This window comes from Cololabis saira, chromosome 23 (genome assembly GCF_033807715.1).
Source record: "Cololabis saira isolate AMF1-May2022 chromosome 23, fColSai1.1, whole genome shotgun sequence".
Classification (NCBI taxonomy): domain Eukaryota; kingdom Metazoa; phylum Chordata; class Actinopteri; order Beloniformes; family Belonidae; genus Cololabis; species Cololabis saira.
The window spans coordinates 4,329,327-4,356,056 of record NC_084609.1 but is presented as its reverse complement, the minus strand read 5'-3'; the positions used below and the strand labels follow the sequence as shown (position 1 = coordinate 4,356,056).

At 37.5% G+C, this 26,730-nt stretch overlaps 1 protein-coding gene across 1 annotated transcript in view; it reads right to left on the bottom strand.

Annotated features, from left to right (window-relative positions):
• Positions 1-26,730, bottom strand: part of exoc4 (exocyst complex component 4) — a 280,178-nt gene that overhangs the window by 30,567 nt on the left and 222,881 nt on the right. The window contains exons 17-19 of the mRNA XM_061715202.1: positions 12,527-12,671; positions 6,405-6,583; positions 5,180-5,339 (exon numbers count right to left, since the gene is read on the bottom strand). Of these exons, the coding sequence (XP_061571186.1) occupies positions 5,180-5,339; positions 6,405-6,583; positions 12,527-12,671 (484 nt within the window). The remainder of the gene's footprint in view (positions 1-5,179; positions 5,340-6,404; positions 6,584-12,526; positions 12,672-26,730) is intronic.

Below are 26,730 nucleotides of genomic sequence, written 5' to 3'. Positions count from 1 at the left end.
TATTTGATGTAAGCCCAGTGGATATTTAAAGCTTACAGAAGGCTGCATTTAACTGCTGCTATGTCATTCCTGCAGTATTTCTGCAGGTGTTTTGGTCACTGCTATTATTTGTAATATATTATATTATTTGTAATCAGCACAAATTATCTGTCCCCATATGATCAAATCCACCATCCCCCCTGATTTCTTTTTACAACTCGAGTACTGCTCACGTCCACCCTTTCCGTCACCTTTCTTCACACATGCACCCTCTTGTCAAGGACACAAGCTTCTAAAAGAGGAGAAAAAAAGACTTATACGATGAATCACCTGTTTCTGTCTGTGTTTTTTTCTCTCTCCCAGCTTTTTCTCCCCCTCCATCTTGTTTACAGAGACGTGCGAGCGGCGACTTCCCTCCTGCCTGTCAGCGCTGGCCAGCAGTGGCCGACAGCAGGTAGCCTCACAAATGTATATGTGTGAATAAGAAATGAACACAAACAACGGCGCTGGCAGAGAGACGGACTGTGGTTGACAATCTGCTCGGCCATCTGTTTGCCTCCTGCATTGACATAGTTGAACTTGGGGATATTGTCAAGTTAAGCACCGTCCACTTCTCAGGTTTGTGACTTCATCTGATGCAATTTCATATTATCAATATGGATGTCAGGGAATTATAAAAGTATTACTTAGTTCATGTGACCTGTGATCATCTGGATATGTCATTGAGCCTCTTTACTACCTAAAAAGTGGGCAGAAATGACGTCTAATCCAATCTCAGATCACTGACAGAGTTGCAAATATAGCCTGATTATAAATGTTTGCTGCAAGGCGGACGCAGCTGGTGGTGCAGCCGTCTCTCAGCTAGAAGGTCCCGGGTTCAACTCTCGCCGGAGATGAACGCCCTGGGTGGGGTTGGCAAAACGGCCTGTCTGTGTGGTGTTTAGGGAGGAGAACTGGGGGAAAAAAGTGTGAAAAAATGGGGGTAAAAATATATATTTTTTAAAAATTGATGCAGCATTAACGCCAGCACGGCATCACTAAATATATCAAAATAAAACCAAAATGAACAAGGTTGTCGCGAGGAATGGGTGATATTTTACCGTTCACGATAAACAAAACAAAAAAATTCCCCACTGTAAGAATTTGTATCTCGCGGTAAAAACGATAAATTCCCGTTGGTGATGTTTTTGTGTAAAGCTGATTTATGCACAACGTACGTGAAGGAAGGAAGGAAGGAAGGAAGGAAGGAAGGAAGGAAGGAAGGAAGGAAGGAAGGAAGGAAGGAAGGAAGGAAGGAAGGAAGGAAGGAAGGAAGGAAGGAAATGAGCCTGAAAGAAAGAAAGAAAGATATGAGCCTGAAAGAAAGAAAGAAAGAAAGAAAGAAAGAAAGATATGAGCCTGAAAGAAAGAAAGAAAGAAAGATAGAAAGAAAGAAAGAAAGAAAGAAAGATATGAGCCTGAAAGAAAGAAAGAACGAAAGAAAGAAATGAGCCTGAAAGAAAGAAAGAAAGATAGAAAGAAATGAGCCTGAAAGAAAGAAAGAAAGATAGAAAGAAATGAGCCTGAAAGAAAGATAGAAAGAAAGAACGAAAGAAAGAAATGAGCCTGAAAGAAAGAAAGAAAGAAAGATAGAAAGAAATGAGCCTGAAAGAAAGAAAGAAAGAAAGAAAGAAAGAAAGAAAGAAAGAAAGAAAGATATGAGCCAGAAAGAAAGAAAGAAAGAAAGAAATGAGCCAGAAATAAAGAAAGAAAGAAAGAAATAAAGAAAGGAAATGAGCCTGAAATAAAGAAAGAAAGAAAGAAAGGAAATGAGCCAGAAAGAAAGAAAGAAAGAAAGAAAGATATGAGCCAGAAAGAAAGAAAGAAATAAAGAAATAAAGAAAGAAAGAAAGAAAGAAAGAAAGAAAGAAAGAAAGAAAGAAAGAAAGAAAGAAAGAAAGAAAGAAAGAAAGAAAGAAAGAGGGCTCCAAAGACTGAATGTGGTGATAGATTTATAGTTACAAAGGTGGAGTTGAATTGGTATTTCTTTTATCGTCATTTTTATCGTTATCAGGATAAATGCCAGAAATTATTGTGATACATTTTTTAGTCCATACCGCCCATCCCTAGTTGTCGCTCAATCAGCGTGTTTGCGTTTCCTTATTTCTGTAATTCCTTGAGATTTTCAACTGTGTGTTGCTTGAAATAGATAATACTACTAATTTCATAGCAGATTTTTGCTCATTATTCCCATAGAATGTTAACAGCCTTCATCTAATCTCACGAAATCAGGGGCTTTTATTGTCCTGAAAACAGTAAAACTAAAGAGGAAAAAGCAAATTATAAAAAAAGTCGCACTGACTGCATTGTTGGTGGCCAGAACCGGCCAATTTTCTCCCCGACTGGCTGCGACAGCAGCGCGTTTCTGGGTTTTACTGAGTCAGGAAGTCCTAAAACCAGGGATTTGTGCAGAGGTTTCCATAAACAACAGATGCCACTTAAATGGGCAAATGGTTTAACTCCACCTATATAGTTAATGAGACATGCAATGATTTCATAGTTAAATAGTTATTATTATCTAGTCGTGCTTCCCACGGGGACAGTTATGAGCAGCGGACTCGGCTGCAAAACAATGGAGTTGAAAATGGAGAAATTGTCTGTTTACTTTTGTATTTCTGCAACAGAAAAGCTGCTGTGGTGTCTGGATGAGATCAGACAACTGACTTGACCAAAGAATATTTAAAGCAGGGGTGTCAAACTCATTTTGCTTGGCGGGCCGGATTTGACCAATTCTTTTCCTGCGGGCCGCACGCTCAAAATAACAAAAACGGTGCGGAAAATTTTTTCTCTAATTCTTTTTTTTTTACTATTGTTATCTAATCCAATATCAGTTTAGTTAATTTTAAAGGAAATATGCACTTTGTTTACACTCATTATGTTAAATATATTTCTTCAGGATCTTCTCTTGAAATTTCACGTTTTTTTTTCAAATTATGTAAGATACTTTTAATATCATTTTACAAATATAAACAGAAACAAGTATGTTTTTTTTTTATATTTTGCTTTTTTATAGGAAATTTAATTAAAAGCAAAATCTTTCTTATTACATCCGAGAGTGTTTCTTTGTGATTTAGAGATTTTTCCAGTACAATTTAAGTGTATTTATGCGCGGATATTTACGCCAGTGTGCCGAAAAAGTCAGCACTTCTTTTAACTGTTTTACTTTGTCACTATCCTCGTATTCAAAACTGAAATTCTCAGAATAAATATCTTCTATTATCTTTTTTAGCAGTGATATTTTTCCTGCGAAAATATATAATAGTAGTCAGTTAATAAAAATAAACGACCGTCTACAAAGAAATAAAATCGGCAAATGCATTCTAGAAAACTAAAAAAAATGTCGAAAACTACTCTCTTTGTGGAATAACGATGGATTTGTAGAAGAAATACATTATCGGATATGCTGCGATTCATGGAAATTATTTATGCCTTCCTTTTTAGTAAATTAACAGTTCGTTTTTTTGCGTTGGAAACTTCTCGTGGGGCGCATGAAAACCTCTCTCGGGCCGCACATTTGACACCCCTGATTTAAAGTCTTGAGATGCTTCTGCAGTAGGTTCCTGGGTAATTACCCATCTGTCCTTGTCAGTTTTGTAGCTACTGCAAAAAAATTAATCTCAGTACTTCTGTCACGTCGTCTACAAACGCCACCATGTCCATACCATGACACGGCCGCCGCCGTGTCTGACACATGAGCTGCTTCTCTGCGCTCTTCTCTTCTGTCACGACTTTATCTCGGTTTTATCCGTCCCTTTGCATCTGCATCCACGACAGCATCCCTTGCATTGCAGATTCTGAGGACGACACGCATCCCTTCTCCAGATTATTCTCCTCTTCAGTTGGTGTTGTCGAGGGTTTTTCTTCACCACAGAAAGGACCACTTTAGTTGTTTTTTGGGGTCTTCCTCCCCCTCTGATGTTCTTTTCAGGAATGTACCAAATTGTTGATTTGAAACTACTGCAGCACAAATGGCTAATGAGGACATACATAACATTCCAGATACATGTGTGAAATGTTTGACTGAGAAAGGTACTTTGATCCATTGTGTATGGGAATGCCCCAAGTTGGTAGCTTTTTGGAAAACGGTTGTCCATATTTTAAGCAGAATCACAGGTATCCAGGTACCCTGTTCAGTAAAACTTTGTATCTTAGGGATCTATCCAGACAATTTATCTTTCAACTCTAAGTGTAAGACTCTGATCAACTTTGGCCTCTTGCAGGCCAGAAGGAGGATTGCTTTTTTTCTGGAGAGAGACTGAGGTATCATCTACTGTACACAGTCCTGGATTAGAGAGATGGCAATGTGTGTTACGTTGGAAAAGCTAATTTATGTGATTAGAGGTAAAGCACAAGAATTAATAATAATATATATATCTGTAAAACAAGTGTGACAATTTTAGTTTGTTTGTGAGGCTATTGAGTTTGAAATTTTTTTTATTTTTTAGTTTTTTTCCATTTAAATTTTATTTTTAGTTTTTTTTTTTTAATTTTAGTTATTTTATTTTATTTTTCCCGTTTGTTTATTTGTTCTGTCTTGTTTTTGTCTGTGTGGACACATCAAGACCAGCTTGCATTTTATTGAATAATTAATATGATACTTGCTGATTGCTTTGTTTTTTTTGTACATTTATATTGAAATTTAATAAAAAATATTGTTAAAAAAAAATGTGTTGATTTAGTCTCACCCAAGGTTGTTTTTTTAAATCTCTCTTATAGATTCCTGCTGTTTTTTAGCTTAACGATGGCCTCCTTCACTTGCACTTGCGTTGGCGTCGTATCGGCAGCTGCTAAATACCAACTCAACACCTGATATCAGCTCAGGACCTTTTATCTGCTTCATTTGTCTTGAAGTGATGGGGGAGTGGGCAGCACCTGGACACCTACCTTCTTTCTTCTTCTTTCTTTTCCAGCCATTTGTGCAACTACTATTGAGCCCCTGGAAATTAAGGCACTTTACTTTAAATGGATGCAATTCCTAAATGGTGCATGCCATGTTTTTGTGAAAAGATTCAAGTCTGCACTTCGATCACATCTTGTGTTTCAAATCCATTGTGGTCGTGTAGGAAAGAAGAATTATTTATAAGAGGATTTATTCCAGCTGTGAACTGGAAAAAATGTTCCAGGTGAGAAGTTTTAGACTTCAAATAATAAAGATTCTGACCTGGCGAAGTCGAGGTCGGCCTCCCTGGACATGGTGATGTTGGTCAGGTTCTGCTGGAGGACAAAGATGTTCCTGCACATCTTCTTGATCCCAGACTCGCTGATCCTCTTGAAGTACTGAGCCCCGTTGATCAGAATACAGGAGATCAGATGACCGAGCCCTAATGAGACCAAGGAAACGGGGAATTAAAAAAAAAAGGTGAACAAGATGGAGAACAATAAAAAGACATATGTGAAAAAAGAAGGGAAAATATTTCTACCGAGTGGTACAGAATGGTTTGGGTCTGTATAGGTCAAATTATTTTCCTTTCTGTGTTCTTTATTCTCTCTTTCCTATCTCTCTTTTCCTGCTCTGCCCAGCAGGAGGTTCCCCCTCATGATCCAGGTCCTGGTCCAGGTTTCTTCCCACCTAAAGGGGAGTTTTTCCTTGCCACTGTTTATGTTTATGTAATAATTGCTCAGGGGTCACGTTCTGGGTCTCTGGAAAGATGAAAAGATCAGGGGTCGGCAACCCAACATGTTTTAGATCCATATTGGACTAAAAACACAAAAAACAAATATGTCTGGAGCCGCAAAAAAATGAAAAGTCTTGTATAAGCCTTAGAATGAAGGCAAATGGCGAAAGGCGAAATGTAAAAAAAAAAGTCAAAATGTCAAGAAAAAATTCAAAATTTCGAGAAAAAAGTCGAAATGTTGAGTAAAAAGTTGAAATGTCGAGGAAATAGTCAAAATGTCAAGAAAAAAGTGGAAATGTCGAGAAAAAAAGTGGAAATGTCGAGATTAATGTTGAAATACAATGTCGAGAAAAAAGTGGAAATGTTGAGAAAAAAGTGGAAATGTTGAGATTAAAAAGGAAAATGAAAAAGGAAGAAAAAAAGGAAAAAAAAGAAAAAAGAACAAAAGAAGAAAAAAAGAAGAAGAAAAAAAAGAAAACAAAGAAAAAAAAGAGAAAATAAAGAAGAAAAAAAGGAAAAAAAAGGTCAAACATTTTTGAAAAAGCTTCAGGGAGCCACTAGGGCGGCTCTGGAGCCGCGGGTTGACGAGCCCTGGAATAGACGCTATATAAATAAAATTGAATTCAATTGAATTGAATATTCAGTGTCAAAAGGGTTAATATCATATTCCAGCTGGCCGTGGAGATGAGTGTTGATGAGAGTGAGTGAGTCATAAATGTAGCCGGGTCAGGAACTGTACCGATCCAAAAGGAAAACAAGCCCCTTGCTGACCTTCAAATATGTACTGGAACTTGTGCTGCTGCAAGGCGGCTCCCATCGCCTCCTCTATCGCAGAGATGTCCTTGTTCAGTTTCACCACCAGGGGGTCGTAGTCCATGCTCTCCACATTCGCCACAATCGCGTAATTCCCTTGCTTGGTCAGGGGGATCAGGTAATGGAAACAATGCACCCTGGGAAGAGAAGAAGGTACAGAAATCATAAGAATATTTTTGTGCTCGACTTTAAAAGTGCAAGAGCTGCTTTTTTCCCCTCTTAGGTTCTTTCACAGTCATGCAGAAACAAAATAAGACTATAGACGCGAGTAAGAGTGCAAAAACACTGCAAAAACTCAAAATCTTAACAAGAATATTTGTCTTATTTCTAGTTAAAATGTCTAATTTTAGTAAAAAAAATCTCATTACACTTAAAACAAGACTCATCACTGGAAAAAAACAACAATTTTCACCTGTTTCAAGTAGATTTTCTTAAAATAAGTAGAAAAATCTGCCAGTGGAACAAGATTTTTTTGTAATGAGAAGATAAATCTTGTCCCACTGGCAGATTTTTCTACTTATTTCAAGTTAAAATTTACTTGAAACAGGTGAAAATTGTCAAATAAGTTATTTTTCTGGTAATGAGTGTAATGAGATTTTTTGACTAAAAATGAGACATTTTAACTAGAAATAAGACAAATATTCCTGGTAAGATTTTGAGTTTTTGCAGTGTATGCTCAGGCGTTTTGAGAATGTGAGGTATATAATTACTTTAAGACCTTTAATTTCTACAGAAACCCTTCTGTATAAGAGCCACTATGAGAGATAGTGCTAAATATGTTAGAACTTATCTATTTGTAGATCTGAGGATTAGTTCATACCAACAATTACTCAGGTCTGGAACAATATGAAACTTATTCTTTTTTAACTTTATGCAAAAGTATATTTAAGTTAAAACAAAGTCTGAACTTTACTCCGAGGGTATTCAAATGCAAACTAGATGAAGGGAAGTAAATATGTAGAACTCTCTCCTTCGTGGACTTCAATATAATTGGAGAATTGACTCCAAAAGTTGTTTCTTGGATAGCTGTGAGCAATTCCTTCATTATTTCTTCAAAAATAAACACATAACCCTCCAGCCATCCTTAGGCTCCAAAGATGGAAATACATTTGCTGCATATTGAGGAAAAAGAATGCATTTGTTAACCTCGCAACATAAGAAGACGTCTGCATCCATGAAAGGTTAGTAGTTATAGATGTTTTCTTTCACACAGAAAGACCGTTTCACCTTTTCCCTGCTGGAGTCCAGAAGAGTCTCCAGGAAGTAGAAGCTTGTGAACCTTTCATGACGTTAAAGAGCAGCATGATACACATACGGCATCTTCATCCATCCCATCCTCGCTGCTCTAAGGAACGATACAGGAAATATCTCCAATCTTCTGCAATTAAACTATTTAACTCATCGTCCTGTCGGAGCCACGATCATCACACCTGGACTGAATCTGCCCGTCACCTTGAACCCTGACTCTTGCCACAGCACCTTATCTATTTATTAGGGCCCGAGCACTTAGAGTATGAAGGCCCGATTGTATCTGTAGGATTTTTTTTTTCCCTCGTTTTTGTTCTGATGAAAGGAGGGCCTTTTTTCCCCCTAAACGTGCCCCAAAAGTCACCAAATTTTTCACGCAAGCCAGGCCTGGCGAAAAATTTGATATATAATAGTTTGCATTAATGGGCGTGGCAAAATGGCTCAACAGCGCCCCCTAGAAAACTTTGTGCCTCAAGTCCCACAATACGGTTTGACGTACATGCACGAAAATCGCTACACACCTGTATCATGTCGCAACTTAAAGAAAAGTCTCTTGGCGACATGGCCGAAACCCAACACGAAGTCGGCCAATTTGAATTAATCGTGTAATTTTGGCGCAATTTATGCCATGTCTTCGGCCGTTAATGCGGCCTGAACCGTAACGTGCACCCAGGTGTGTTATACATCAAAATGTGCGTCTTGATCCTGCGACGATGCGCATCACTTATCCAGTCAAGTGTTACCGTGGCGACGATAGACGCCAAAAAGCGCGCCCCCCCTTCATCTGATTGGTCCATATTTGATAGTTCCTACTTTCTGCCATAACTTTTGAATGGTTTGATAAAGACTCGTGGGTGGTTTCATCCGCTAAATGTCCAGGCCTGAAGAATCTACATCAAGTCATACAAGCTTCCACTGCAGCCTGAACGTGCACAAGGGTGGAGGACCGTTCATCCCTGCTTGCAGCTTTAATTTATCTTGTGTTTTTTCAAGTGTACAAGTGTCCTTTCCTTTCTACCTCAGTTTTGCTATGACAACAAAATTTCCCCTTGGGATGAATAAAGTCATCCATCCATCCATCATAAAAAGCTTGAGCAGTACCTGGAGAGAACGTTGAACCTGTACCAGGATAATGGGCAGATTTAGGGCAAGTCCCAATCCCCCACTAGTCCTACTTTTCAGCACTACCCCTACATTTTGCTCGTTCCCGTGAGGGTAGTGGTGTCCCAATTCCTCTTTGCATGTAGGGCTAGTGGACATAACGAGGGCTAGTGTGTATCAATCTAGCCCTTCACAGTGAAGGATTTCAGATACTGACTCGCCGACGAGGGCCTAAGAAAATTTCCCAGAATGCTTTACGTCATCATTTGCAGACTGAATCAAACAAAAAAACATGGCGGACATTTCTAATTTTTAGTGAATAAAATCAATATTTTGAGTTAGTTTCTGCATAAAAATGCGTTTTGATTACATTTCTAGTGAAAAATATATATTTTACTTTGATAATATTCACTCAGTGAATGTACATAATCACTCGCTTGCTCGTTGTCGCGTTGTTTTTTCAGATTTCGCCAGAATAAAGGCTGATTTATGGTTCCGCGTTACACCAACGCAGAGCCTACGGCGGAGGGTACGCGGTGCGCATGGTGCGTGTCGCTGCGTAACCTACGCCGTATATATGACGCCGTGAATATTATGAAAGTAAAATATATATTTCTCGCTAGAAATGTAATCAAAACTCATTTTTATGCAGAAACTAACTCAAAATATTGTTTTCAACCTGATGTCACAAAAATCCATGAAATGCCCAGGACCGCTTACGTACCCGAACGTAAACCACGCAGTGATGTAGCAAGTGGTGTCCCAATTCCTAGGGAAGATTACAAAGCCCTATGGTTTGTGGCTTCATTTTGAGGGTGAAGTGGTAGTGAGTAGGGGGAACATTGGGATTGGCGCTAAAGCACAGACAAGGCTCAGAACGCCTCAAAATCAAAATTTGTTTGATCATTATCATCATCATCAAACAAAAAGCAGCATGGCGGTGTGGGTATGTATGGATTTTAGTGGCAATGGGTCATCTATGTTTACTGATGACAACATGATGAACTCTGAGGTGCCAAATACAGAAAATAACTTCTCAGTGCAGATTAACAGACCTGTAAAAGCTGCCCAGCAGTCATTAAGCTCCTACTTAAGAGTTATTAAACCTAGCAAACCTAATTGTACTTGAAGACACCCAACAGCTTCCAGCTCATATAGAATAATCAATACTATACGACAAATTAAAGGTATTTATGACATTGCTTTGACCTTTGTCTTAAGTCGTCCATGAGGCTAACGCCTATTTAGACTTAAAAAGTCAATACTTTTGCCATCATATAATCACGGTAAGCTGAGCGTGAGAATATAAAATGACGCGGTTGAATGTTTCTTCCTTTAAGGCAAAGCCACCAACTGCTTCACATATTCAATACCTCCATCTCATGTCCTTTTGTCTCTGTTCAATCGCTTCTCCCACTTAGCTGCCGTAGATCTTCCTTTCACCCCCACCACCACTTTAACCTCGCTCATCTCTCTTCCATCTATTCCTCCACATCCTCCTCCTCTTTTCCTCATAGCTTCATTTAGTTGGTACAACTATCAGGGGAAATTCGCTAGATGGGGATAGTCAATGGAGTGTAGTATATAGCTCGACATTAGCCCCGGGGAGGGTTTTCTACTCAAATCATCAACAATATTGCATAAGCTACACAATGGTCTGCAGGGAGTGATGGAAAAAAAAAAGTGGAGAGGGATGATGAAGGAATATTAGTGGTCGTTTGATTGAAAAAGTATATGGTGTGGTAAATTAACTCCAGATCTCTGAACTTGTAAATCGAGGGTTTTTTTTGAGGGGGCACCATATCTTGTTCCTCGTCAAAGCTGTAAAGTGTGTTTTTATATATTTTATTCAAGTGTAATATTATTATGATGGAACGGACGTCGAATGCAACAAATATTGGCGGCGTTGCATCATTTGATGTGACGGCTGTGACTCGAAAAGGACGAGGGTTTTTGATGATTTAAGGCTTATTATTTCTCTGTGACATTAATAAAAACAGATCCAGGCTGCTGGTAAAACATAAAAGTTGTATATCTGACAATAAAAGCTGGCAGGGAAATACAACTTCTCTACAAACTATTTTGTCTTCCAAAAACGTCCTCGACCCGCTTACCTACACTGTAAAAACTCAAAATATTACCAGGAATATTTGTCTTATTTTAGTTAAAATGTTTCATTTTTAGTCAAAAAATCTCATTACACTTAAAACAAGACTCATTACCAGAAAAATAACTTGTTATTTGACAATTTTCTCCTGTTTCAAGTAAATTTTCACTTGAAATAAGTAGAAAAATCTGCCAGTGGAACAAGATTTATCTTCTCATTACAAGCAAAAAAATCTTGTTCCACTGGCAGATTTTTCTACTTATTTCAAGTGAAAATCTACTTGAAACAGGTGAAAATTGTTGTTTTTTCCAGTGATGAGTCTTGTTTTAAGTGTAATGAGATTTTTTGACTAAAAATTTGATATTTTAACTAGAAATGAGACAAATATTCTTATTAAGATTTTGAGTTTTTGCAGTGTATGTTCATCATTTTCATTTTGAAAGGATTAAAGGAAATGTGTCTAAATAGAGGGAATGAGCATGACATAACAGATGCGACTTCACAGCGGGTTACGCCCACTGAGTGTCAGCGTAAACTTTCAGTTTGAGAAACTGGAAAACATCTAAAATGGGAAAGAGCTGTTGTGCCATCGACTGTACTCATAGATTTAGCAAGAAATCTGAGTTATCGTTTTACAGACTGCCGAAAAATAAGCTTAAGAGACAAATGGATCGCTGCAATTCACAGAAACAACTGGATTCCAGACACCGAAACGTGGATTTGCGGTTCCCATTTTGTATCAGGTAATGTTGGATTTTTGGGTAGCTAACGTTAAACGGTCAAATCATAAAGTTCGGTGTCCTCATCACTTTAATTTCTACAACAAATCCTGCCTTGAAGTCGGACCAAGAGTCAAGACTTTTGTAAGCCTTCAAGCTTTGCTTCGTGTATTTCCCCGGTGTAGAAATTAAGTATATAAATATCAGGAAACTGGATTCGTGGCCAAATATTAATGTCCATGAACCACTGGTTCTTGGTAACTGTACCAAATATTAATGTCCATGGACCACTGGTTCTTGGTAACTGTACCAAATATTAATGTCCATGGACCACTGGTTCTTGGTAACTGTACCAAATATTAATGTCCATGGACCACTGGTTCTTGGTAACTGTACCAAATATTAATGTCCATGGACCACTGGTTCTTGGTAACTGTACCAAATATTAATGTCCATGGACCACTGGTTCTTGGTAACTGTACCAAATATTAATGTCCATGGACCACTGGTTCTTGGTAACTGTACCAAATATTAATGTCCATGGACCACTGGTTCTTGGTAACTGTACCAAATATTAATGTCCATGGACCACTGGTTCTTGGTAACTGTACCAAATATTAATGTCCATGGACCACTGGTTCTTGGTAACTGTACCAAATATTAATGTCCATGGACCACTGGTTCTTGGTAACTGTACGGGTCACTGTCAAGTCCAACTGCCTTTAATTTAAGCCGATAATCAGCTGTTATCCCGTCTTTTCCACAGTTTCCCCGACTAGTTGCAGCTGTTTTTGCTGATGTTTTGCCACTCATGGTCCAGTGTGGAAGTGACGTCGATGCATACCCTCTATAGAGAGCTAGAAAATCTGAATTGTGTGTATTAGACGCTGTTTTGACGCTCATACCTGATCTCCAGATGCAGCGCCAGCAGACAGCGGTCGGCGATGTCCTGGAAGCCCCGGGACAGGTCGCTGAGCGTCTGCAGGATCTGCTCCCGGCTCCGCTCGCTCTCGCCCAGCACCTGGCTGTCCGCCGAGCACGGAGAAGCAGCTGGGACAGAAACACGCAAACAGCACCGTTAACAAACTCAATTCAAGCAGCACAATGTAACTTTCAGCTTTTGTTGAGTTTGGCGGCTCCTTTGGACCAAAGCGGTAGTGCTTTACCAGAAAGAACACTACATTTCCCATGAGCACCAGCGCGTACTGCCGGAAAACTCCTGTCCCTGTCGCTGCATTTGTTTTGATAGTGAATGAAATAAGACGGGACGGACTTTCAAAACTACTTTTCTGTTTTCAGCGGTCGTTTGCAGGATGGATAGTGAAGAGGTAATGTATTTATTTTTGCCTAAACCAGGGGTCAGCAACCCAAAATGTTGAAAAAGCCACATTGGACCAAAAACACAAAAAACAAATATGTCTGGAGCCGCAAAAAATGAAAAGTTTTGTATAAGCCTTAGAATGAAGGCAAATGGCGAAAGGTGAAATGTCCAGAAGTCGAAATGTTGAGAAAAAAGTGGAAATGTCAAGAAAAAAGTCTAAATTTTGAGAAAAAAGTGGAAATGTTGAGAAAAAAGTGGAAATGTCAAGATTAAAAAGGAAAGGAAAAAGGAAGAAAAAAAGAGAAAAAAAGGAAAAAAAGAAGAGAAAAAAAGAAAAAAAGGAAAAAAAAGAGAGAAAAAAAAGAAAAGAAAAAAGGAAAAAAAGAGAAAAAAAGAGAAAAGAAAAAAGAAAAGAGGAAAAAAAGAGAAAAAAAGAAAAAGAAAAAAGGAAAAAAGAGAAAAGAAAAAAGAAAAAAAGAGGGAAAAAAAGAAAATAAAGAAGAAAAAAAGGAAAAAAAAAGTCAAACATTTTTGAAAAAGCTCCAGGAGCCACTAGGGCGGCGCTAAAGAGCTGCATGCGGCTCTAGAGCCGCGGGTTGCCGACCCCTTGGCTAAACAATATAATATGACGATGTTGAAAATCACTAAGTTCAACTTGGTTTTATTAGTGAAGTCACCCCCGCCCCCCTGTGCTGTTTCAGCCAGATAATGCGCCCCAAATTATAAACTCTTACTTTTGTTCTACTGCACCTTTTTTCCTGTCACGTTTTTTAGAGGGACTTGGTCATAAATCAGTAGTCCAACATACTTACTGACAAAATAAAAAAATACTTTGTAACCTGTGAATAACTGAATGTTTTTCAGATCAGCCCTGCACAATTTTACAGTTCTCAGGAAAAATACTAGAAATGTTATATACATTTTCTTTGCATTGCATTGTTTCCTCTAGTGCTGTAATTCTATTCAATTGTATTGTACATCCCTCCTCGTCTTTAAGCTCACGCCAGCGAGTGAACGCCGGGCCAATGTTTATTCTTGTCCGGGCATTTAGATTGTTACTCTCCCGCTTTCTTTTTTTCGCCTCCTCCGATAAAACTTTTATTTTCTTCGTTTTTTCCGCTGCTTCGGCCATGATACCAGCTTCTGCTGAGCTCTCGCTCCACGCCCCGCCCAGCTTTGTATCGACTACGAATCAGGAAGGAGGGGGAAGTGACGTATGCCGTAAAGCAGTCAAACCCGTAAACATGTGTAGTTTTTAGTGTGGAAGGGTTCCTACAAGGAATGGCCGATATTTTACCATTCACAATAAACCGTCAAAATAATTCCTCACGATAAGAATTTGTATCTCACGGTAAAAATGATAAATTCCCGTTGATGAAGTTTTTGTGTAAAGCTGATTTATGGAAGAAAGAAAGAAAGAAAGAAAGAAAGAAAGAAAGAAAGAAAGAAAGAAAGAAAGAAAGAAAGAAAGAAAGAAAGAAAGAAAGAAAGAAAGAAAGAAAGAAAGAAAGAAAGAAAGAAAGAAAGAAAGAAAGAAAGAAAGAAAGAAAGAAATGAGCCAGAAAGAAAGAAAGAAAGAAAGAAAGAAATGAGCCAGAAAGAAAGAAAGAAAGAAAGAAAGAAATGAGCCAGAAAGAAAGAAAGAAAGAAAGAAATGAGCCAGAAAGAAAGAAAGAAAGAAAGAAATGAGCCAGAAAGAAAGAAAAAAGGATAAATTCCCGTTGATACGTTTTTGTGTAACAAACATGGCGGATCTGAGAGCGAGATAGATTTATAGTTACAAAGGTGGAGTTGAATTGGTATTTTTTTTATCGTCATTTTTATCGTTATCGGGATAAATGCCAGAAATCGTGATACATTTTTTTGTCCATACCGCCCAACCCTAGTGGAAGGGTTCCTACCATGCTCCTCAAAGTTACATAGTGCCAGTGAAGGCGATACAGACCCCTCAGACCATGACAGAGGTTCATTAAACCTGTTGGAAGTTGATGTTCCATCACAATGACTCTGGAAATATGATATCAAGGTGGAAAAGTTACATAGTGCTGCTTTAAACCAAACCGGTGCAGCTGAAGGGCGGAAACTCTTCCTTATTTAAAAAGACGACTCAAGACGAAGGCCTTCGTGGCTGGATTTTTTACTAAATACCCACGAACTCCAAAGGTGCTGCTTCACGCTTTACCTTAATCTCTCTGGAAAAGGAAGTTTGATAAGGTTCACGTGTGTCCTCGATGGTAATGCGCATACATTCCTCTTAATAATGACACCGTGGAAATGTAATTGACGCCAGCTCATACACGAGAAAGCCATTAGTTCGACTTCACACTCCTCCTGAGTCCTTCAGCGTGTTCTTGTACTTTCTTCCCGGCACTTGTGCTGAGGCAGCAGGAGAGTGCGTGTCGCCGCAGAGGCGTTGCACCAGCACACAAAAGGCCCGGGCGTGCGAGGGTGTGGACGTGAGAGAGCCGGGGAGCATGATGAGTGTATATAAATTCAGCTCACTGTAGATCAATGGCCGTAAATTAACAAGCGGGGGGGAAAAAAGGGGAGAAATTGGCCCCGTCACTCATATGTTAGTCTATTTGGCCAATGAGGCGTGTGTGTGTGTGTGCAAGCGTGTGTGTGTGCGTGTGTGTGTGTGTGTGTGTGTGTGTGTGTGTGTGTGTGTACACAAAGAGTGACTGTTGAGCAGAGAATGCAGGGGTCCGCGATCGATGTGCCGCAGTCAAAGCCAGCACCCTACTTATTCTCCTCTCGAAGGTCACACGTGCTTGAACGCTGGTATACACACATGTACACACTCATACACACATATATACACACTCACACACACATATGTACACACACACAGCTGAGGGCAGAGTAAACTACTGGAACTCTGAAATACACTGCAAAAACTCAAAATCTTACCAGGAATATTTGTCTTATTTCTAGTTAAAATGTCTCATTTTTAGTCAAAAAATCTCATTACACTTAAAACAAGACTCGTCACTGGAAAAAGCAACAATTTTTACCTGTTTCAAGTAGATTTTCACTTGAAATAGGTAGAAAAATCTGCCAGTGGGACAAGATTTATCTTCTCATTACAAGCAAAAAAATCTTGTTCCACTGGCAAATTTTTCTACTTATTTCAAGTGAAAATCTACTTGAAACAGGTGAAAATTGTTGTTTTTTCCAGTTATGAGTCTTGTTTTAAGTGTAATGAGATTTTTTTGACTAAAAATTAGACATTTTACCTAGAAATAATACAAATATTCTTGTTTAGAGTTTGAGTTTTTGCAGTGTGGCTCCATAGATGGAAGAACAACCAAAACACACTGCAAAAACTCAAAATCTTAACAAGAATATTTGTCTTATCTCTAGTTAAAATGTGTCATTTTTAGTCAAAAAAATCTCATTACACTTAAAACAAGACTCATCACTGGAAAAAACTAAAATTTTCACCTGTTTCAAGTAGATTTTCACTTAAAATTAGTAGAAAAATCTGCCAGTGGAACAAGATTTTTTTAAATCTTTTTTAAATCTTATTCTACTCGCAGATTTTTCTACTTATTTCAAGTAAAAATTTACTTGAAACAGGTGAAAATTGTCAAATAAGTTATTTTTCTGGTAATGACTCTTGTTTTAAGTGTAATGAGATTTTTTGACTAAAAATGAGACATTTTAACTAGAAATAAATCAAATATTCGTGGTAAGATTTTGAGTTTTTGCAGTGTAACCAAGTGACGAGCCTCGATCTCCCAGACTGCTCTGAAAAACATCTGAATAAACATCAAGTGGAACTCAGGAAACTAAAATTCAGCTCAGATTGTTTTTGCACTAATTAATTCAGAAAAGTTATGCTCTGCATCCCATAGTATTTCTGTTACTGCAAGCTCTTATTTTTCATAGATGGACCTTAAATTGTTGACCAACTTTAATGTTTGTGAACATGGAAGAAGCCTCCCTGTACGGATGGTGTCTGTGCAGAACTCTGATGTTTATGACGACATCCTGACTAGACTTGTAGTTCTCAAGAACACTTTTTTGTCTTGTCTCGGTCTCGTCTCGGTCTAATACATTTTATTTATAATGCGCTTTACATTACTGCAAATCTCAAAGTGCTACAGTTTGATAATTAAAAAGGAAGCAGAAATAAAATCAAGATAAGAGATAAAAAGATAAAAAGTCAAGACATAGGTAAAAAGAGAATAAAACAATTTAAAAACAGCAACTAGGAAAAAAAAAACAGCAGCATTGTTTAGTGATAAAATGCTTTGCTAAATGTTTTTAGTCCAAGGTGACAGAATCTGGTGATCAGCAGTTCTTCCTCTGGTTAATGTACAGTTTGGTAAACTATTTGTATTTTGCATTTGATTTAATGTTTTGGTGCATCTGCATGTGTCTGTATTTAATTACAGTTTTGTGTTTATAACGGCCTTGTTTGAATAAATATATGAATAATATTTGCATATCGTCGTGATTGATTAAGCATCAGCTCCATTTCAGTTATGATGATATGCGGTGTAATCTGATTACTATAATGGTAAATAATGCAATTTCAAGTCGATAGTTGTGCGTTTCTTTAATATTTAAAATTCAGGTTTCATCTCCAAATTCAGTCCAATTTAAATCAGTAACATTTACTATTCATGACTTTTCTGAAATCAAAGTTTTGAAGTTGAAAGAGAGAAAGAATTGTGGAAAAACAAATTATTGACTTATCTACAGGAGATATAGTTTTATAAATGAAACAAATAAAAAGCTGCATTCTTGTTGTTGCAGAGTTAGTCATATCAAAGATTCAGCAAGTTTGCACGTCTGCGACATTAACCTGCGTGCTTATCGGCAACATTTCCAATCAAAAAGCTCATTAATTCAAAGTCATTCCGTACAAGACTTCTTCATATACACCACGTGCTGAATGTACCCTCCTGTTATTGAAGTCACTTTAAATTAATCTCAGAACAGATAAGAGACGGCCGGCCTTGGAAAACAGAGTTACATGTTCTCGCTCGCCAATCAACAAAGCAAACAGAGGCGGGAAATGTGACGTGACGCCACTGACAACGGCCCGGCAGACCGGATCTGACACCGCGATAGAGGACGGGACTGACATTTTACAATAAAGGTATGTAATTTGATGTCCTGGGCTCTGTGTACAGATGTGTCCAATGTATTCATGTATGAACTTGGAATCTAATTAACGTGTTCCCGATTAAACCTCTTTATCACGTGTGGATGGTGCGAGGGAGTGGACATGAGGATGTCTGCTGCAGCGAAACGTACTATAGTCAGTACTCGAGTTGTAAAAAAATAAATCAGGTGGATTTTATCATATGGGGACAGATAATTTGGTAACACTTTACAATAAGGGTCCCTTAATTAACGTTAGTTAATGCATTATTAAGCATTAATTAACAGTTTAATAATAGTTAAATAACCATTATTATGTATTACTTAACATTAATTAACATATTAGTTAATGCATTAATAAACAGTTAATTAATGTGTACTGCTCAGGGTGAATTAATACATTAGTAAGCATTAATAAACGTTACATTATGTAATTATTTATCCTTATGTATGCATTACTTAGTATTAATTATTACATTAGTTAATATATAAGTAAAACGTTAATAATGCCCCTAGTAATCATTTACTAATGGTGTTTATTTGTAATGAATAAGCATTAAGTAACAGCTACCTAATACATCTACTAATCATGAACTAATGGTGTACATGTTACCTGGATGGGCATTAGTAGACATTAATTAACTGTTTATTAATGCATTAACTAAGATGTTAATTAATGTTAAGTAATACATAATAATGGTTATTTAACTATTATTAAACTGTTAATTAATGCATCTTAGTAATGCATTACCTACCGGTAATTAAGGGACCCTTATTGTAAAGTGTTACCGATAATTTGTGCTGATTACAAATAATATAATATATTACAAATAATAGCAGTGACAAAAACAGCTGCAGAAATACTGCAGGAATGACATAGCAGCAGTTAAATGCAGCCTTCTGTAAGCTTTAAATATCCACTGGGCTTACATCAAATACATCAAAACACAACAATAAAAAACACTTTTCTGAACTTATCAATATGACTCTGTCCTTCACAGGATAAGTAACATGGATCACTGCAAAAACTCACAATCTTAACAAGAATATTTGTCTTATTTCTAGTTAAAATGTCTCATTTTAGTAAAAAAAATCTTATTACACTTAAAACAAGACTCATCGCTGGAAAAAAACAACAATTTTCACCTGTTTCAAGTAGATTTTCACTTGAAATAAGTATAAAAATCTGCCAGTGGAACATTATTTTTTTGCTTGTAATAAGAAGATAAATCTTGTCCCACTGGCAGATTTTTCTACTTATTTCAAGTGAAAATTTACTTGAAACAGGTGAAAATTGTCAAATAAGTTATTTTTCTGGTAATGACTCTGGTTTTAAGTGTAATAAGATTTTGAGTTTTTGCAGTGTATGCTCAGGCGTTTTGAGAATGTGAGGTATATAACTACTTTAAGACCTTTAATTTCTACAGAAACCCCTCTGTATAAGAGCCACTATGACAGATAGTGCTAAATATGTCGGCACAAGATTTTGCTTGTAATAATAAGAAGATATACATTTTGTCCCACTGGCAGATTTTTCTACTTATTTCAAGTGAAAATGTACTTGAAACAGGTGAAAATTGTCAAATAAGTTATTTTTCTGGTGTTATTTTTCTGGTAATGACTCTAAATGTTGAAATAGCAGTAAAACCACATTCATTGATGAAATGACATAAGGGATGGAAAGGGGGGATGGCAGTTTTACAGGGGGGATGATTTTGATAAAGTACCAAGATGAATCACTCTTTTATTGTTGCTGAAATGTAAACTACTATAAAAGCAACAAATAAGACTGTACTTAAACATTGTTTGAGGTTTATTTAAATGCTAACTAACATCAATATTATTGTAAAAGATTGGAAAATACCTAGACCATCGACTGCCGGCGACAGCGGAGATGTAGGACCTTTGGATTGGACGACGTCAGATTGGTTTTAATAACAAACCAAAAATAGCCACAGTGATTTCTGAAGCCAGTGACTCTTTACAGCATTAATTGACTTCATTTGATCGTATTTAGATGAAGCCGTTCTCTCTTCCCGGTCCACTTATCAGATCATTAGCAGAAGTAAATCACATTGCTAAAACACAATAGACGCACTATAATGAGTAGTTTTAATTTAGTTTTTTAGTTTGGCGTGTAAAAGGGAGCTGAATCACACCAATTATTACATCTTTTAATGGTGCAAACGGACAAAAAGCTGAGGTTAAACTATGTCCTCTTCAAGGTCATAACTTACAATCACACACACACTCAAAAAAAGGTCTTTAAGTGAATTGAACTTTGCGGCAGAGGTGTCAAGTAACGAAGTACAAATACTTACCTTACTTAAGTAGAAATTTTGGTTATCTATACTTCACTGGAGTAATTATTTTTCAGACAACTTTTTACTTTTACTCCTTACATTTTCACACAATTATCTGTACTTTTTACTCCTTACATTTTAAAAACAGCCTTGTTACTCTATTTCATTTCGGCCTTTAAATAAAAACTATCCAGTTAAATTGCTCCATCCGGATAGAGTGAATTTGGTTGTGGTTGTTTCAGATGTTCTTGTCCAGTTTTGTTCTTACATCCGTTCCCTCAGATTCCTGCAACTAAACTTGGATGTACATTCCAATAAAGGTTAGGATAAATGATAACATGCCTCTGAAGTTTGACTTTTTGCACCATTACAATACTTATAGGCAACTAGTCATCATATCTGCTGCTCTCTGAAACACATGTTAATGCTCAATAGTACACATATATGCTTCTTTAATATATTTACATTATACTAAGATGCATTCATTTTCAATGTCTTTTGTCCTTAATGGCTTTTTTCCCTCTTACATTACTTTTACTTTTATACTTTAAGTAGTTTTGAAACCAGTACTTTTATACTTTTACTTGAATAAAAAACTTGAGTTGATACAGGAGTATTTTTAAACTCTAGTATCTATACTTCTACCTGAGTAATGAATGTGAATACTGAAGACACCTCTGCTTTGCGGAAAGATAGCACCCTCTTCTCGCTGAAATCGTCTTGACAGGATGACATTTATCAACAGCAAAAGATACTGTAGGTCACGACTCCGTCAACAAGTGTCCGCTGCAGGAATCAGAGTGCTGGGTGTCGCTTTTACGTTAATCACCTGAGAAATGACTATGGGTGTAACGATACACTGATCTCACGATACGGTACGATACACGAAATTGAGGTCACGATAACGATACGATATTATAGCAGTATTTTTTTAACAACCTTGAATGAGGAACATATGACTGGAAAAAATTGTCTTTTATTTGAAAGTCACAAAATACAAAACAATACTGTACGTTTGCCTTATTGTTACAGTTTGTAATGCTTTATAACTGTTTAAGTTTTAAAGAGAAAGCCAGGCCAACCATTTTCCACAAACTGAACTAAAAGTAAATGTCAGGTTTGCATTATGATCTTCAGTTTCATACAAATACAAATATTTTGCCACAAACTGAATAGTTTCTCCTCATGTATGATTGGATTTTTTCTTTTCCAGAAATTTAACAACTAAAATCGAATAAATAAATAAAAGTAAATGAATACATACAATTTTATATCATAAAACAGATTGATTCATGCTCACCTTATAAGTGTAAGAGGAGATTTATTTTTGTTAAGAAGGTTATTTTGGTAATTCAGGGTTCATTATTTTATAAATATATTCTTTCTATTCTGATGTAAATCAGGGACTATAATGACACTAGTCAGTTTATCTGTAGTGATTAGTCTGTTTTAGATTGGGCGGAGTGATACCCCACAGTACGGCACTAAGTGCTGTGTTGATGTTCTAAAATCCTACACTGTTGAGGGACATTAAAGTACACTGGAACTCAGCAGAAGTTTCCCCCGTGTTTATCCTACTCACCACCCCAAAAAGGTTTAATTTAATAAGGTAAGGCTTAACTCTACACCAGCCTTACATGAGTTAAAGTTCAGAACTCAAAACCCTGCAAGAGTCCCGTGATCGGGAACAAAACGGTACTAGTTTCTTCTAAGCGGGGGAAGATTTTGGTCCGCGGGTCGAGTCGTGGTCGGATGCGCGTTACTAGTCAACACAATAGATTCATATTAATAATCCAATATCGCGATACAGTTTGTCACCTCCACGACACGTATCGTGACGTTTTTGTATCGAAAAATTTCGTGGCACGATATATTGTTACACCCCTAGAAATGACACACATGTACAGCAGATTATTCAGCTTTCCGTGAAAGGAAACGTGCATGAAGTTTCATATGTTCATGAGCGCGAGCGTGAAAAGAACCTTGAAGGCCTTTATCCTCACGGGCCCTGCACTCGGTCTCTAACAGTAGAAAACACAACAAAAAAACGAGCGGGATTACCGTGGCACTCGCAGCGGGAGCTCCCTCCGGGGGGTGTCCGTAAAACGCCCGTGCACAAACACACACCAGAATGAAAACACACTCAGATTCCCGCTGGTGCAACGCCGGCACCGCTTTGATGATGCGAGGGAGGCTGCGCAGCATGGGGGGCGCCATTAGAGCCGGGGACAGACGGGTAAAAGAGAACGACTCATTGGTCCTGACTGACAACTTTCTTGCTCCCGTTTCTTTTTTCTTTCCTTTTCTATTCAAATTACAGCCGTCTCTTATTTATAAGCCCTTTGTGTGTGTGTGATTAAATATGAGTGTATGTATCTATTTATGTGTGCAGGCATCCGCGCGTTTGCTTGTGTATGTGTGTGCTTTGTGCTTATCCAATTATTTTCAAATCTCATCTAAGGGAAACGTCTGCTACTTGCCATCTGCAGAGGATGAAGGCTGCAGACATTAGGAGTAATCAGCGCTGGAATCTTCACATAAATAATACAGAATGCAGGTGCGTGCTCGTAGGGACAGTTCACGACAGGGCTGGGTGATATGGACCAAAAGTCATATCTCAATATTTTCTAGCTGAATGGCGATACTCGATATATATCGATATTTTTTCTGTGACATAATTGGGGTTTCCCCCAAAGCATTATAGCATAGCATCTCTGTTAGCATCTCTGTTAGCATCTCTGTTAGCATCTCTGTTAGCTTCATTTTTTTCTGAGGCAAACCCTTAAAAAAACAGTCAGTTTTAATACAAAGCCTCGTGCCAAATGTCACACAGGTTCCTTTATTAACAGAGGTCTGCACAATATCAAAATGTATAAAACAAATGAAATAAAAATAAACTGCCTGCATATATAGAATAGAATGCTTCTTGAATAAAATAAAACAAATATCCCTTTCCTGCATAACAATTAAATTAAAATACACTGTGCAATTAATACAATGTAGACAGTAACAGGCAGACTTTTCCACTGAGGTTGACAGTTGTGCAAATAACAAAACATTTGTGCAAATCTCAAATAAAACATTCAAGTCAATTTGTCACAAAATAAGCTATATCAAAATCATAAAAAAAAAGAAAAAGCTATATCGATATACAGGACTGTCTCAGAAAATTAGAATATTGTGATAAAGTTCTTTATTTTCTGTAATGCAATTAAAAAAAACAAAAATGTCATACATTCTGGATTCATTACAAATCAACTAAAATATTGCAAGCCTTTTATTATTTTAATATTGCTGATCATGGCTTACAGTTTAAGATTAAGATTCCCAGAATATTCAATTTTTTTGAGATAGGATATTTGAGTTTTCTTAAGCTGTAAGCCATGATCAGCAATATTAAAATAATAAAAAGCTTGCAATATTTCAGTTGATTTAATGAATCCAGAATGTATGACATTTTTGCATTACAGAAAATAAAAGGACTCACAATCACAATATTCTAATTTTCTGAGACAGTCCTGTAAACGATATTGTCTCGTACCATATCACATTTGAAAATATATCTATATATATTAAAATCTCGATATATCACCCAGCCCTAGTTCACGACAACGCACCTCCTCCTGCACTCGTACCCCCTCCGCTTGAGAGTAAGGGCATAAACAAAACCTCGAGAAGAATCAGGAAAACAGAGCTAAAGCGCTGATAAAAAATTATCTGTTTTGTTGAAAAAGTACAACACACCCTTCCTTTCAACAGAAAGAAGAATGGAACAGCAAACGGAGGAAGATAAACAAGGGACAATATGCTGCAGGGGCCGTGTGATGAATGATTTATAAATGACTGAGTGGGAAAGGAGAGAGTTATTAATTATTTTGCCGCCTCTGGTGAAGGGAAAACATCTGCAACAGAAATCTGACCTCCTGTCCAGAAACGGAGATGGGAGGGGGGACAAAAAAAAAAAAAAGAAAAGAAAACTAACATCAACTAATGTTGTCAAATTGTTAGAGGGAATCAAACCCGAAGAACACTGGCATCTTCCACTTCCATCAGTCCTCCAGGCCTCAGCCGTGAATATAAATACGCTTTCTTAAGTCAACTTCCAGCGTTAAGTGGAGTCTAGACGAAACGCGATGTTAGAGGCCACGGACCCGGACTCGCCGTATCCAAGGTGAGTCGGTCCTTCGCCACGGAGATGAGGAGAAACTCCCGCCGCAGAAAGAAACCACATGATTGCTGCTTAGAAACCCAGAGGGCTAAATTGGAGGCCTGTATTTACGCCCACCTAACGATGTGATAGTCAGGCCTGCAGCACGAAGCCAAGCTTTTATTTAACACATTAAGTGTTGCTGGGCAAACAAAAAACCTAAAAAAAGGAGTAGAAGTTTGTCGATGAAATAAGGCAGTCAAGTATTAATGCCGAAGACTCGGAGCGGCCGAGGAGAAGGAGGAGGAACAGAAAGAGCTGCGGCGCCGCCGTTGCCTGCAGGCTTGTGTTGTTGGGTAAACACGGTGGATTAGAAGTCCGGTGTTGCAACCAGATGGGCGACGAGACCCTTTCCTGCAGTCACATTCACAGCTTATCACTGCGAGTGGGACGTTTGCATACACACTTAACAATCCAGCATGCAGGGAGATCCAATACAGCCCAGATTCACACGTGCACACACGTGGAAACCGCTTCGTCATGAAGGGGAAGTATAGGATGAATAATTGTACGGTTTGCTTACGTTTCATGACACAACTGAGAACGTGCCTGGTATGTTAACATAACATATTAAGAGTTATTCAGATAACTATAGCATCAATAACATGCTGAGAAGTTTACCAAACCATCCGTGTCACTCAAACTAACTAAAATCCAAAGAAATCTTCATCCCCGGTATCACTTTTTTCAGGTGGAAGATGCGGCACTTCCTCTTCTACGTCACTTACGTCAGACTCCTCGTCAATTGCAGTTTAGTGAGAATAACATGTGAAATGATAAACTGGTAATAATGTGTTAATAATTTCACACATAAATCGCTCCAGAATACAAGTCGCACCTGCCAGAAAATGCATAATAAAGAAGGAAAAAACAAATATAAGTCGCATTGGAGTATAAGTCGCATTTTTGGGGTATGTTAACAGAACATATTAAGAGTTATTCAGATAACTAGAGCATAAATAACATGCTAAGAAGTAGGGCTGTCAAACGATTATTTTTTTTAATCGCGATTAATCGCAGAATTTCAAAAGTTAATCGCGATTAATCGCATTTTGAATTGCATGTTTAACATTCTGTTATTTCGCATTTCAAGGCAGTTTTAAGCCCATAATGTAAATCATTTCTTACCATTGTGTCTTAATTGGGAATCAAATGAACACAAAGAAAGAATTTCCTTTTTGACCTTTTGTATTTTCTTTCAAAAAAGTGCCATGTAGACCAACTTAAAACACTGTCTACTTCAAATACAGTTTTTCAAATTAAACAAAGTGCCATATAGACAGGGCTGCACATAATTATTTTGGTCTGGTGCTCAGAGGAGCCCCTGGATATGTGACTTGGGCCTCCAAAAACGCAGTGACCCGTCTCGCCGGATCGATAAAAGAGGGATGCAGGAATAAGTTATAGGCAAAACGATATTTATTCACTTATAAAGATGAATGGCTCAATATGGTCCTTTACAAAGTTAATTTATTTCAATAATTCAACTAGAATATGGTGTAACAGTTAATTTATTTCAATAATTCAACTAGAATATGGTGTAAAAGTTAATTTATTTCAATAATTCAACTAGAATATGGTGTAAAAGTTAATTTATTTCAATAATTCAACTAGAATATGGTGTAAAAGTTAATTTATTTCAATAATTCAACTAGAATATGGTGTAAAAGTTAATTTATTTCAATAATTCAACTTAAAAGGTGAAACTAATATATTACCTAGTCTTATTACATTCAAAGCAAGATATGTTAAACCTTTATTTGTTATAATTTTGATGATGGAATTGTTTATTGATTTCATAAAATATTCTCAAATTCATTTTGTATTTGGGGTTTTCATAAACTTTGAGCCATAATCAGAGGAGCGTCTTGCAGGTAACTGCTGCACGCAGTGAGGGACGTTTGCTGATTTATGGTTCCGCGTTGCACCAACGCAGAGCTTACGGGGTAGGATACGCGGGAGCGCGAACGTACGGTGTGCGTCGCCGCGTAACATCATGCAGCCACTTCTCGGCAAACACACGTTTTCTGTTTCTATCCACGGGTAGTTGTTCAGTTTGGCGTCTCTTTGTAGTTGGTGGTGGTGGAAGTTTACTTTAGGAAACAGCAAACGTGGCGCTACAGAGGAGTCTTCTTCTTCTTGAGGTTTATTGGCGGTTGGCAT